The following is a 12,910-nucleotide window of genomic DNA, read 5'->3' as shown; positions in this document are numbered from 1 at the left end:
CTGTCTCTCCAGTGTGAAAGCCCGAGGGCTTTCACATTTGAGCGGTGCGCTTGCAGGACGGTAAAAAAAAGTCCTGTAAGCCGCATCTTTGCAGCGCTGTAGGAGTGGTGTATACACCTCGTGATGCAGCAGGACAATGACCCTAAGTAAAGTCACCACAGACTGTCTTCAGATAAAGAAAATGTGCCTTATGGAGTGGCCCAGTCAGATCCCAGACCTTAACCCCATAGAGAAATGGTTATAAATTCCTCCTGAATGTTGTGCAGGTCTAATCCAGATCTACCAAAAGCACTTACTGCCAAAGCAGGTTAAACCAGCTATTAACTCCAAAGGTGCACTTACCCTTTTCTCCATCACTGTGAATACTTAATGGGTGTTTTCAATAACGACACAAGAAATTGGAATGCTTGTGTATCATCATCTTAAAGCGGAGGTCCTGCCAAATTTTTTTTTTTTTTTTTTTAAGTCATTAGCTACAAATACTGCAGCTGCTGACTTTTAAAATATAGACACTTACCTGTCCAGGGCGCCCGCGATGTCAGCACCCGAAGACGGCTCTCAGGTGGAGGCACCGCCATCTTCGGTAAGAGAATCGGGAAGTAAAGCCTTGCAGCTTCACAGCCTGGTTCCCTACTGCACATGTGTGAGTCACGCTGCGTGATACTACAGGTCCCCGCTGTCTTCTGGGACCTGTGTCTCTCCCAGAAGACAGCAGGGGGGATGGAGGAGGCGCCGGATATGGCGTAGATATCCGCGGGTACCCGCAGATATCTATGCCTGGAAGTGGGAGCAAATACCTGGATTATCCAGGTATTTGCTTTCCCCTCCCCCATGAAAGGTGCCAAATGTGACACCGGGGGGGGTTCCGAAAAGCGGAAGTTCCATTTTTGGGTGGAACTCCGCTTTAAACACATTATGTTTGTTTATTGGTGTGACTTAAATGAGTATCAGATCTCGTCGTTTGGCAAATTACTGCAGAAAACCAAGGGGTTCACATACGTTTTTTTTTCTTGCCACTATATATAGTGTAGCTATGGTCATTTATGTATTAACACAATCAGATTTACATTTAGGTCATCTTTTTTCACTTGTACTGTGTATTCACCAAAAAAAAAAACAGAGCTGTGGAGGGGTCAGGAGGGGCTGGCTCAGGCTCTCGGCGGATCACCTGAGAGGCTGAGCCAGGTACTGGTCCAGGGATCTGGGTGGATCCTGACCATGTGGTCAGGATCTTTTTAGAGCCTTGACTGGCTCTGTGACATCAGCAGGCACAAACTGCACTATTGTGATCTATAAATGCTTTGGCTGTACTTCTCCTTTAAGCCATGCCAGCCATAGTTGGGTGTCTTTATAGTATTAGGCACAGCTGAGCCTAACACATCTCCCACTTCCTTGTCCTAAACTGCATGGTCCACCTTGGTAACATACAATCAACCCAGATACACACAGGAATAGACCTAAAACACTCAGTGGTAGGAGAGCAATAGACAGTGCATCTTCCCTACCTCTTAGCGCTCTGAACATACAATCTTCTGTCTTTTGTGCCAAAGGATTTGAAATTTGTGATCCAAACACCTGCCAGATAGCACATCAAAGAGTGTGACACCACCTTCTCTGTGATGGTTTAGGTGTATAGCGGTCTCACCTCCTTTATCCCAGGCTGCTCTATTGGAGTTATGAGGAAGCAGCAACACACCAAGTCATCAACTCTGCCCTGACACCAGGTTTACTGTCGGCATAATGTGCATGCAGCACAGCCTGATTGGCTGCTAGCACTACCCATCCCTTCCCAGTCCAGCAGCTGCTGTGCAGGGTAGGTCAGGAGGCAGATAGTCATGTTGCAGTAGTGATATGCAAGCGCCACAGCAACCAATCGGGTCTCTGAGCAATTATTTCTGATAGGTTTCTTTTCGCCAATGCTATTGGCAAATTGCCCTTTGTGTGATATAAGCATGTAGGGGGCCTGTAAATCCACCCCAGACATCAGCTGGCGTGTATCCATTGTGTAGTGAAGGTGAACCACTAGAGGCACCCGACTCAAGTTTCTCCTGTTTATTGTTCTTGCTGCTGCTGCTGCTGCTGCTGCTGCTGAAGACTCATACTATATGATAGTACTTGTGAATGTTAATGACCTCATGCCAGAGCATAAGGGAATATCCTAAACCAATGCATTAGTGGTCATATATATCTATTTTCCTCTGCCGCTATTCATTTTCCAAGGTGAAATGATGATTCTTCCTCCCCCTCCTCCCAGGCATTGCTTGCACTCTAATGGAGAGAAGTAACATTAGGTGTTGGTGCCATTTATGAGACTGTATTCAAATATTTGTACTTTTTTCTGAGGTAAATGGCTGCTTGCACAATAGGAGGCTTTTCCATGCAAGGCTGCTTTTGGAGTGTTGTCAGCTGATAGGTTAAAGGGCAACTCCAGCTAAAGAGACATAGTGATTTTAGCTTGAAAAGGTTTTGTAAAAGGATTGCATGTACTCTCGTGATACACCTATACAAAAAAAAGGCAGCCCTTTGAAACTGTATCTGGTGGCTTTAGGCACTAAATTCTAGAAAAAGCAGCTAGCAAATTTTTGTGTTCACAGGCGACAGGATTCTAAACATGCAACCACACCAAAGTACGTATGGAATGATGCAAAACACATAAGAATTCATTAAATGAGTCCAGTCACAGTCCTCATATGGTGGCCCATGGGTGATTTTTCTTAAAAGATAAGACGCAGAATATGGAAGTCCTCCACCATCAAACCAATCACACAGCCTCTTAACATAAGGGTTTGGCCACCCTAAGGAATGGTCAAATAGCGCAGTTATGGACCCAAAGATAGCTATCAGACTTCCAGGTATGAATCATCCAGTTTGCCTTGCTTGCACCACTCTCCCAAATGTCCAAATCGGTTCAACCAGATAAGCAGCATCTCTCCCAAAAAGGTATAAATCAAAGAACACAGCCATTTCATAGTGTAGTAAAACCAGACAATCATTTATTCAGAGTAGTCACATTCATCATCCTAAAACCAGCATATCAAAGTATTGTTTCAAACCAATAAGGTGGCCCCTGTGCACAATGACATCGCATGCCGTTACTTCACCCTACACGTTTTGTCGTCAAAAGACATCATCTGGTATCTGTGTCAGCCTTCAAATCAATTCCAGGCTGTGCACAGGGGCCTCGACATCTGTGCTAGTTGACATTACACCGCCCATTGAAACAAGCTCACACTCACCTGAGTTTGTGTGAATTCTGGACCAAGCCCTAACAGTGTTGTGTTTTTGTTTTTGTTTTTTTTTTCCCCCTTGTGGTCTTCCCAAAAGGTTACGTTCTGCCATCCTTGTCATATAGACACCCTAAAAAGTATAGTCAGAATGATGGCCTCACTTCTCTTCCATAATGAAGCATTACCACAATGTTGGGGTTATTTGGGTCTAGTCTCTCTTCAACAAGCTTGCAGTCTTAGAGCGACAGCACTATGCAGCCATAGTATTTTTAGTGTAGGTTGGCAATGGCGGTCTTTCTCTCGAGACAGTTCTTCTGCTGAGCAGGTTTTCCAGAAAGCTATCAGGGGTAGTTTCAGGTACCAATACCATCTTTTCTAAAACCTATATCTACATTTTTTTTTTTTTATTTTTTTTTTTTTTTTTATTACCTGGGTGGATTTAATTTTTTTTCCTCGTGTCACAATGTAGAAATTGTAGCAGTGGGGGAAAGCCATTTTTATTTATGACTATGGTTGTTCAGGATCTGCACCCTCATGGAAGGACCATAGGCCTGGATGCAGCATGTGTTTTCCACATCTATGCAAACACACAGTGGGGACATCTGTTTTTTATTGTGAAATTTAAAAAAAAAAAAACTTTTTTTTTTTTTTTTGAGATCCTTTTTAATAGCTTGTAGAGCTTAGTGCTGGTGAATTTTAAATTTATAGTCTTAGGGAAAAAAATCAAGTTTGCTTGGTTTTAGTTTGCTGTGTTCATGCAAGGCACAGCAACGGGTTCTCTTACCTGGTCCCATCCCCAGCTGTATACTTTACATCTTAAGTTCGCTTCCCTGGTCTGGTTATTTTTTTCACGCTTGCTATCCTTGTTTTGTTACCCATTATATCCAAAATTTAAAAATAAGCTTATGGGTACATTAAGTTATATTAAAGGCAGAAAAAACATACAAAAACCCTCATACCAGCTCTGTGTTAATGGTTTTGCACAGAGCAACCCTGATCCTTCTCTTCTCAGGTCCCCTGCTGGTTCTTCTGGCCCTCCCTCTGACTGAATCCCCCCAAAGCAAGCAGCTGGTTCCCAAACCACTGCTCCGTGTGTCCATTCACACATGGAATGTGGCTCAGCCCCGCCTCCGCTCTCCCCTCATTGGCTCACTGGCTGTGATTAACAGTAGCAGGAGCCAATGAGGAGGGAGAGACACTGCTCCCGTGGACATCACTCGATCAAGATGGGGCTCAGGTAAGTATTTTGGGGGCTGCTGCACACAGATCTTTACATTCATGCATAGAATTCATGAAGGTAAAAAACCTTGAGCCTTTACAACCACTTTAGGGTCTCCCTCACGTGGACAATTCTCTGCATACACAGGATTCCAGCAGCAAGAATCAATGGGTTCTTGTGGCAGGGATTACAGGTGTATGTATACAGTGGCCTGTACAGAGCAAAGACAGGCTGAGAATAGCTATGGCTCTTCCCATGTATCTGCACTACCAGCGGTTAGGGACTGATGTTTTTGTGGATGTCCCGAGGTCATTTAATCTTTCCTTAACCACAGGTAACCGCTGGGGGTGTGGATGCATGCAAACTGTGTTGGTACCTCTCTGCCTGTCATCGCTTTGTACATGCTGAGCATCCACAGCTGTATACATGCCATCCCAGCCACAAGACTCCAGATGTTTGTCGCTAAAATCGAGTACACATCATTGCCCAAGTGAAGAAGGCCTTACTGACATGCTACAAATGTTTGCTTTTGTTGGAAAATGGGAATTTAGGTTCCTTCCAGCAGCCGGTCAATGTAGCCTCTGTTAGAAGGATGCTTACATTCAAGCAGAAAAGACTAGTCTGCCTGAAAAGTCTACTAATGAGGTTTGTCCGGCCCCATCACACCCCAAAACCTCTTTTATTTAGAGAAAGGTAATTGACCTTTCAAATTGGTTAGGTTTGCTAGATATTAATATAAGGACTTAAAGATTTGGTCAGCCATACAGATGACAAAAACTTAACTTATGAACAATTTTTACGCTTTTGCATGTTCTTCATGTACTTGAATCAAACTTTACACTAAAGCCTGGTGTGTCCATACCTGATCAGAGAAATCCATGAGTCAGTCCTCAAAATGGCAGTCTTGCCCATGTTTAGGCAAGGCGTATGCCTTAAGTGGACTCAAGTGGTCCAGGCTGGATGATGCGGCCTGTTTTGATGCAATCCTTTTCTCCTTTCTGTTATGTGAGAACAAGCCTTATTGCAGCTGCTATTGTTCCCCTGCCCATATTGTATGCAAGCAGAGAGCGTCTGTAACCATTCACATCCCAAATGGTGAACAAATTGAGCGAGTCCATTCACCTCCCACAGCCATCCTAATAAGTGATCTAATCATTTAGAGTTTTATTGCTTCCAACATCCCCCTTTTCACCTCCTACATAAAGCATCCAATGAGGTAAAACATGCTGGCCTGCAGTCTATTAATTGGCGTGTCCCTCAATGACTTTCCCAAAGAAAAGCCATTGATGGAGCTCCCTATTGTGTGAATTAGCAGGTGGGCACTTTGTGACCCTAAGCCATTCACACATGGACAGGGCCTGACTTGTGGCATCGGTCAAAATTTAAATGGAGCTTTCTAACTGCTTTTGGAAAGGGTTGTTCCTCGAAAAACTTTTATTTGAACAGATCCAGGATGGATAATTCAGTATATTTATGCTCTTTTTCCATTGCAACATTATATTGAGTTCTTTGTACAAGGCAACAAATGGTGCAGGCAAGAGCATGGGAAGATGAAGTGTGGTTCATTTCCTGTTTTAATTAATAAGATTGGTGTATTAAAGACAGTTTACAGTAGCTTATCAGAAATGATCCTTGATTGCCCTTTAAATTGCCCTTGCTCTTCATGTCATCAAATAGACATGTATGTGTCAGTGCCATGTGGAGGGTCTGTTTACGCAACTCTGCCTAAACCGGGCACAGGCAGAATTCTGTAGTCATGTCCTTAAGGTGTAACTTCACCTCTAGCAAGTTTGATGATGTTGGGGAAGCCATTGACATCAGTTTGGTGTAGTTAACCGATTTGGACTTGGTCATGTATGACACTCAATTGTAAGAGCGTGACCTCGAGCTTCGAGTGTCATCCATGGGTTCCAATATATTTTAAAATACCACTCATCTACATTTAAAAGATAATCTGAAATACATGCAGAAATCTTATGAAAATTACTAATTAGCATGGGAGCGGGGACGTTCAAGCGTTTATTATAGGTATTTATATAGCGCCATCAATTTACACAGCACTTTACATATATAATGCATTAACATTAGGCCCTGCCCTCAACAAGCTTATAGTTTAAGGTCCCTAACTCGCATGCATACACATAGGGCCAATTAACCTACCAGCATGTCTTTGGGGTGTGGGAGGAAACCAGAGTACTGCAATTGACTAACAGTGTTTATGGGCCTTTCTTTTTCCCTAGTGAGGTTTTTGTTCTCTCTTGATAGCCACCCAAATGTAGTGCAGTGATATGATCTAACTTGCCAATGTTCAGTACCTTCATCGTTGCATTATACTGGCTAGCTACATTATCTCTCCTCCATGTGCTGCGTGTTTATTAAAGTGGCCAATCACTGTGCCCCATTGCACTGAGAATTCATAAGTGACCTTGTGATTTGCACACCAAGACCTCTAGTGTGTGCCGAACAGCTGACACCTTGGTGTACATCATACAATAGCAGACAGTTCCCCGACCACCAGATAACCCAATAATAGTTATTTGTGAAATGCAAGGCTCGACCAATCATTTTGGGTATAAACCGCTTGCCAGATTTTACATGCGATTCTTGCAAGTGACTGTTATAGATGCTAGCACTAATCACTGTGTTCTCCTGGCGGCCCCCCCCCCCCTTCATTGCCAGGAAAACACAGTGGCTCTATTGGAGAGATTCCCACATCAACACTGGTTGAAGGAAAGTAATTTGTTACATCTATGGTTGGCCTTGGAGGCTCCAGTGATGAGAAGATTCTTCCCAGACTTTGATTTTTTTTTTTCTTCAGGATCTAAGAGGAGACAGCATAAACTACAGAAGGGAAAAAAATCACAACAAATAAAAATATGAGTCCGTTAATCTCCAGGACTGAAATAGGAATTTTGGGTGAACTGACCCCTTAAGCTATTGGGAGGGGGGGACAAGTGTCCCTATCGTACAATTTGTGCAAGTGGTGCATGGCTAAAAGTACTTCAGATAAATCCAATACTTGCACCATCGGCCTATTCCTTTTATTATAATTTTTTTCCCCCATTCTGTTATCAGGTCAACAGAGCCAGCAGCAGAACGCGCAGCCAGACTACAGCAAGGCATGGGAGGAGTATTACAAGAAGCAGAGTGAGTGTTTCCATACCCCACTATTGTCATGTGTTGCTCTTAACTAGATGAAATGCGTTCATCTGGGAGCTCTGTGTCCTGTGTGGAGATCGACCCACAATCTAATGACACTGTACTCCTTCATAACTCTTCTGCTGTCCATAGTCAATACTTTCCCTTTTTTATGTCTTTTCAGCCCAGGCTGCCAGCGCCACCTCACAGCCAAGCTCCCAACCAGATTACACGCTGGCATGGGCAGAGTATTACAGACAACAGGCTGCGTACTACGGACAGTCGTTGGGCCAGGGGCAAGCCCATAACCAGGTGAGTAATGTCATGTGTCCCATCAGAATTGTAGTAGGGGGGAATTCTGAAGACCAAAGAAAGGATATTCCCAAACTACCACGATCCAGCTGTCATTTTCCGGATTCTCCAGTTGCTATTGTTGCTAAACTATTGTATTCTCGGTACTACTTACAATGACAGTATTGATCTATTTTTCTCTACATTTTACATGCAGGCCAACCTGTCTAGCAAGAGTAACTTGGGTTGAGACTAACTATGCACTATTAAAAGTTCAGTTTTGACAATTGGCCTCTAATGGCGTTCACTAAATAGTTGAAAAGCCTGAAGACCAGTTATTGATTTTCATATATATATATATATATATATATATATATATATATATATATATATATATATATATATTCTATTTTTTATTGTAAAATTGTACAATAGTAATATTTCCAATAAGACCTTGCAATATTATATTATACTAATATATAATAATAAATATAATATTGTAAAATTTCCAATAAAAATCAAATTCCTAAAAACCCAGGACTGTCTTTTGCAATGCCGGACTATTTGACAACTGTGAAAATACGCCATACCTATCTTTATATGCTTCTGTTTTAAAAATTGCATCCTGCTGCAAGTTTATTCTAATCTACTTTATCGGAAATTTTATTTTTAACTCCATGTCAAAGGCATGTTCCCACCATAGTTCATGTGTTAGCATGGGTTATATTGATTTCATATTGTTCTGTGCGGCAATACGCTTTAACACCTTCTAGTCTAAACGAGACTTAAGTATAAAAAAAATGATTTAATTAAAAACAAAGACCTCAAGAACAAAATGTACTGTCAATATCATTTCTCCCTAAGTTTTTCCAGACATTTTTTTTATTCCATTCTTTTAAAGCAGACATTACATTTTATTCTTGTACATTGCAATTCAGTTTTTAAAAGTAGTTTATTTAGTCCGGTCCTATTTTTATATAATTGTTTCCTTTTTCTAATTGAGCGTTTATTAGATGCAATAATTTTATCATTTGCTCCTTAATCCTCCAGAATATAATTAATAGAATGTATCAAAATAAAATATTTTGAAAGACTCCTTTTAGTTAAACTGTTTTTATTAATTTTTTTTTTTCTTCATAATAAAAGATGAGACTTTGGTCCTCCTTTTCATGCGAATTCTTGTTTTGCTTGTTTCCCCTTGCAGGAGCAGTAGAACAATTGTCCAGTTGATGATTTTTTTTTTTTTTTCTCCCTTCGGAATCAAGGCAGGAGAAGAACCTTAATTTGTAACACGTTCATAGATTTGACAGCGTTTGAGGAAGACTTCTTTGTTTTTACAACACTAGTCCTAGAGTTAAATCTATACTGAACTTTGCTAAGAATCAGGATTATATAATAAAACTAAAGATTTAAATGTGCTGGGTTTATTTTTTATTTTTTTTGTTTTTTTGTTTTTTCTTTGCATTTTTGTTTGCTACCCTTGAAAAAAAAAGTGTTAACATGAATTCTTTTTGGAACCGATTACATTGAAGAAAAAAAAAATCAACCAAAAAAAAAAATGACATGTATGTAAATTTATATTCCTCCACTGTGTACCCCTGCCCCCCCTTGGTGCTGATATTACAAGATATTTGTCTCAATTTTTTTTTTGTGTAGCATTTTGTCTATTGGACAGTGCAGCTTGGAGGTCTTATCATGAAAGTTAAACAAAAATTTATTGATACAAAAATGTACACCACCTCTATAAAAAAGAAATTTTTAAATGTGTATTTAAATATTCTTAACTGTAAATTCTTTAAATGTTTTACGTCTAATTTTTCTCTGGTATTAAGACTGTATTTGATTTTATTGCATTGTTTTTTTGTTATATTTTTTAAAGAGAATTATCAATCTGTTACTTGGAAATGATTGTTCATTCTGAAAAGTGAATATATGAATCTATTTCTTGAGACAAGTATTGTGTGTAGGGGTTATAAAGGGAGGGGGGAGCAGGGCCATATTTTGTAGGCTTTGTTTGTATAATAACCAGGGTTTTGAAGCGTTAATATAAAAAATGATTGTTAACTCCTCTTCTTCCAGAGGGAATTGCTATACATCGCAGTGCAATGTAACCCAAGTCCCTCTGGCAGAGGAGGGGTGTATTTTATAAAGCAATGTTTATCAATTATTCAGTTGCCTATGTATATCAGGCTTCCAAGCGATAACGGGAAAATTACCTTTTTTTGTGCTGTCAGAAAAAAATAAATGCTATTATTTTTAATATGAAAGAATTCAGCTGTTAAAATCTTTAATGTAAACACTGTGGAACATTTACCAGTATGGAGACGTTTAAAAAAGAATCATTATAACTATTTTTTAACTCCAGGGTTTGGTTTTTTTTTTGTGTTTTTTGTTTTAAATATTTTCATATCTAATTGTCAAATTTATCATAGAAAATAAATTCTAGTATTAACCACAGTATGTGCTAAAAAATACTTTTGATTTAATAAAAGGGATATGATTTTGAATGTTTGTAGCTTTTTTTTTTTTTTTTTTTTTTTCTTGTACAGATAACTGTATTTTTTTTTTGTTTTTAAACGGAATACAAGCTAATTTTTTTGTGTGTGAATTTAAAAATTTAATCCATGGGAACATTCCGTTTTTTGGAAAAAGGGGGGTTGACTTTTACTTTTTGTTCTTTTATGCCTAAAAATTGTTTAACTATTAAAAAAAAATCACAATTGGATAATATTGAGTATGTTACAGAGAAATGTCTTACCTGACAACTGCATTTTACACTCTATATAATAAAAATGCCACAGGTCTGCTTGTGGAATAAAATGTTTTTGTCTCTTTTTAATTTTGACAGTTGTTAACATTTTTATTGTACATTAGACACTTCTCCAAATATTTGCACACATATAAAATATTTAACATGCAGTGCTAATAAATTCTGCAGGACCTTAGAAAAGTAACACAATGGAGTTGATTTTACTCATAAAGAAGAGTGCAAAATCAGGTGAAGCTCTGCATAGTAACCAATCGGCTTCCAGGTTTTTTTATTTGTCAAAGCTTAATTGAATGGGCTTAAGTTAGAAGCTGATTGGCTACCATGCACAGCTGCACCAGATTTTGCACACGCTACTCTTAGCAAGGCAGGGTTCACACTGGTAAGACAAACGCTTCGACTTTGGGAGCACATGTCGCATAACGTGTATAAATCATTGGTTCCCTATAAGCCGTCTTAACTGGTCTGACACAAGTCGGTCCGACTTTGAAAATGCTCCCTGCACTACTTTGGTCCTACTTCAGCCCACTGAATATCATTGAAGTCTGATCAAAGTCAGATCCTTGTCCTAACCATCCGGCTTGTGACATCCAACATGGTGATTACAGCAGCAGTAAAAGGAATTTGTCACACTGGGATTGTTTTGATTGGTCAAAGGACAAGTTAGACTAGGATGGCAGTCGTACAACAGTCATGTCGTACCAGTGTGAACCCAGCCTTAATCAACTCCACTAATTCACTATCAATGTTCATTCTAAACTAATGCCGATTTTCAAAGCACTTGAACATGTGCTTTCTTCTATTAAAGCTTCCATTATTCTACATTTTTTAACAGCTTTTAAAAGCATCGCCTATGGGGATTTTTAAGTACCGAAGTTTGGCGCCATTCCACGAGCGTGTGCAATTTTGAAGCGTGACATGTTGGGTATCTATTTACTCGATGTAACTTCATCATTCACATTATGCAAAAAAATTGGGCTAACTTTAATGTTTTGGGGTTTTTTTTGTTTTTTTTAAAGCCTGAAACTTTTTTTTCCAAAAAAAGTGTTAGAAAAATTGCTGCTCAAATACCGTGCGAGATAAAAAGTTGCAATGACTGCCATTGTATTCTCTAGGATCTTTGCAAAAAAATAAATATATATATATAATGTTTGGGGGTTCTATGTAATTTTATAGCAAAAAAATTATGAATTTTACATGTAGGAGAGAAATGTCAGAATTGGCCTGGATGGCAAGTGGTTTTGCAGTGGTGATTAGAAGGGGTGATGTTTATTATTCAAATGAAGGGAGCAGACAAGGGTAATGATGCTTCTCCACCATACAATAGAGAGAACATTGTCAACCTAGGAAATGTGGTGTTGGTCGGATCACCAGGAGAGAATGAAGAGAGTGCCTTACAAAGTAAACCATTTCAGCCACCACATTTAAGAAAAGACATGCTGTAAGAAATTATAATTTTGATGTACTAAAAGTGCTTATATATCAGTGATTTCAGGTTGTGTTGTGTTGTGATGATGTAGACGGTTCAGATTTCTCACGGTTCCACCGTCAGCGCTGACGGGTGAATTCCTCCTGCCGAGAAGACTGTGATTATCACTAGAGGCTATAACAGCCACTTGCTATAATCAGAAGTAAGTCCGGTAGGCTGGTTATACCTAAGTTGACCAATCAACTTGGGACATTCAGCCTACCATTGACCTTCATAATGCTGTTTGTTCACCAAGACCCCTTTCACACTGGGGCACTTTGCAGGCGCTACAGTGCTAAAAATAGCGCCTGCAAAGCATCCTGAAAGAGCCGCTGCTGTGTCTCCAATGTGAAAGCCCCAGGGGCTTTCACAATGGAGCGATGCGCTGGCAGGACGGTAAAAAAGTTCTGCTAGCAGTATCTTAGGTTCCTAAGCCTTGCGGTTATTTTAACCCTTTCTCGGCCGGTTGCAGGGAGGTAAAACCTGCCCTGTTAGCGTCTAAATACCGCTGGTAAAGCGATGCTAAAAATAGCGCCGTTTTACCACCCAAACACACCCACCCACTAACCCCCCCCCCCGCGCCAGTGTGAAAGGAGCCTTAGGTTTTCTAACAGACCTGAGGGCTTCACAGAACAGCTGTATTTATGAGATTAAATTGCACACAGGTGGACTCTATATACTAACTAGGTGACTTGTGAAGGCAATTGGTTCCACTAGATTTTAGTTAGGGGTATTGGCGTAAAGGGGGCTGAATACAAATGCACACCACACTTTTCAGATATTTATTGGTAAAAAAAAGG

The 12,910-nt window shown here is 39.9% G+C and overlaps 1 protein-coding gene across 3 annotated transcripts in view; it reads left to right on the top strand.

The window, feature by feature from the left end:
* FUBP3 (far upstream element binding protein 3) overlaps nucleotides 1–10,699 on the top strand; it is a 136,674-nt gene extending 125,975 nt beyond the window's left edge. For all 3 annotated transcript variants that reach the window (XM_073600482.1, XM_073600480.1, XM_073600481.1), the window contains 3 exons: nucleotides 7,522–7,593; nucleotides 7,769–7,896; nucleotides 9,080–10,699. In XM_073600482.1, the coding sequence (XP_073456583.1) occupies nucleotides 7,522–7,593; nucleotides 7,769–7,896; nucleotides 9,080–9,088 (209 nt within the window). In that variant the 3' untranslated portion in view covers nucleotides 9,089–10,699. The remainder of the gene's footprint in view (nucleotides 1–7,521; nucleotides 7,594–7,768; nucleotides 7,897–9,079) is intronic.
* Nucleotides 10,700–12,910: the final 2,211 nt, after the last annotated feature.

This window comes from Aquarana catesbeiana, linkage group LG09, assembly GCF_042186555.1.
Source record: "Aquarana catesbeiana isolate 2022-GZ linkage group LG09, ASM4218655v1, whole genome shotgun sequence".
NCBI lineage: Eukaryota > Metazoa > Chordata > Amphibia > Anura > Ranidae > Aquarana > Aquarana catesbeiana.
The sequence above is the reverse complement of the archived record's forward strand: the minus strand, read 5'-3'. Positions and strand labels throughout refer to the sequence as shown.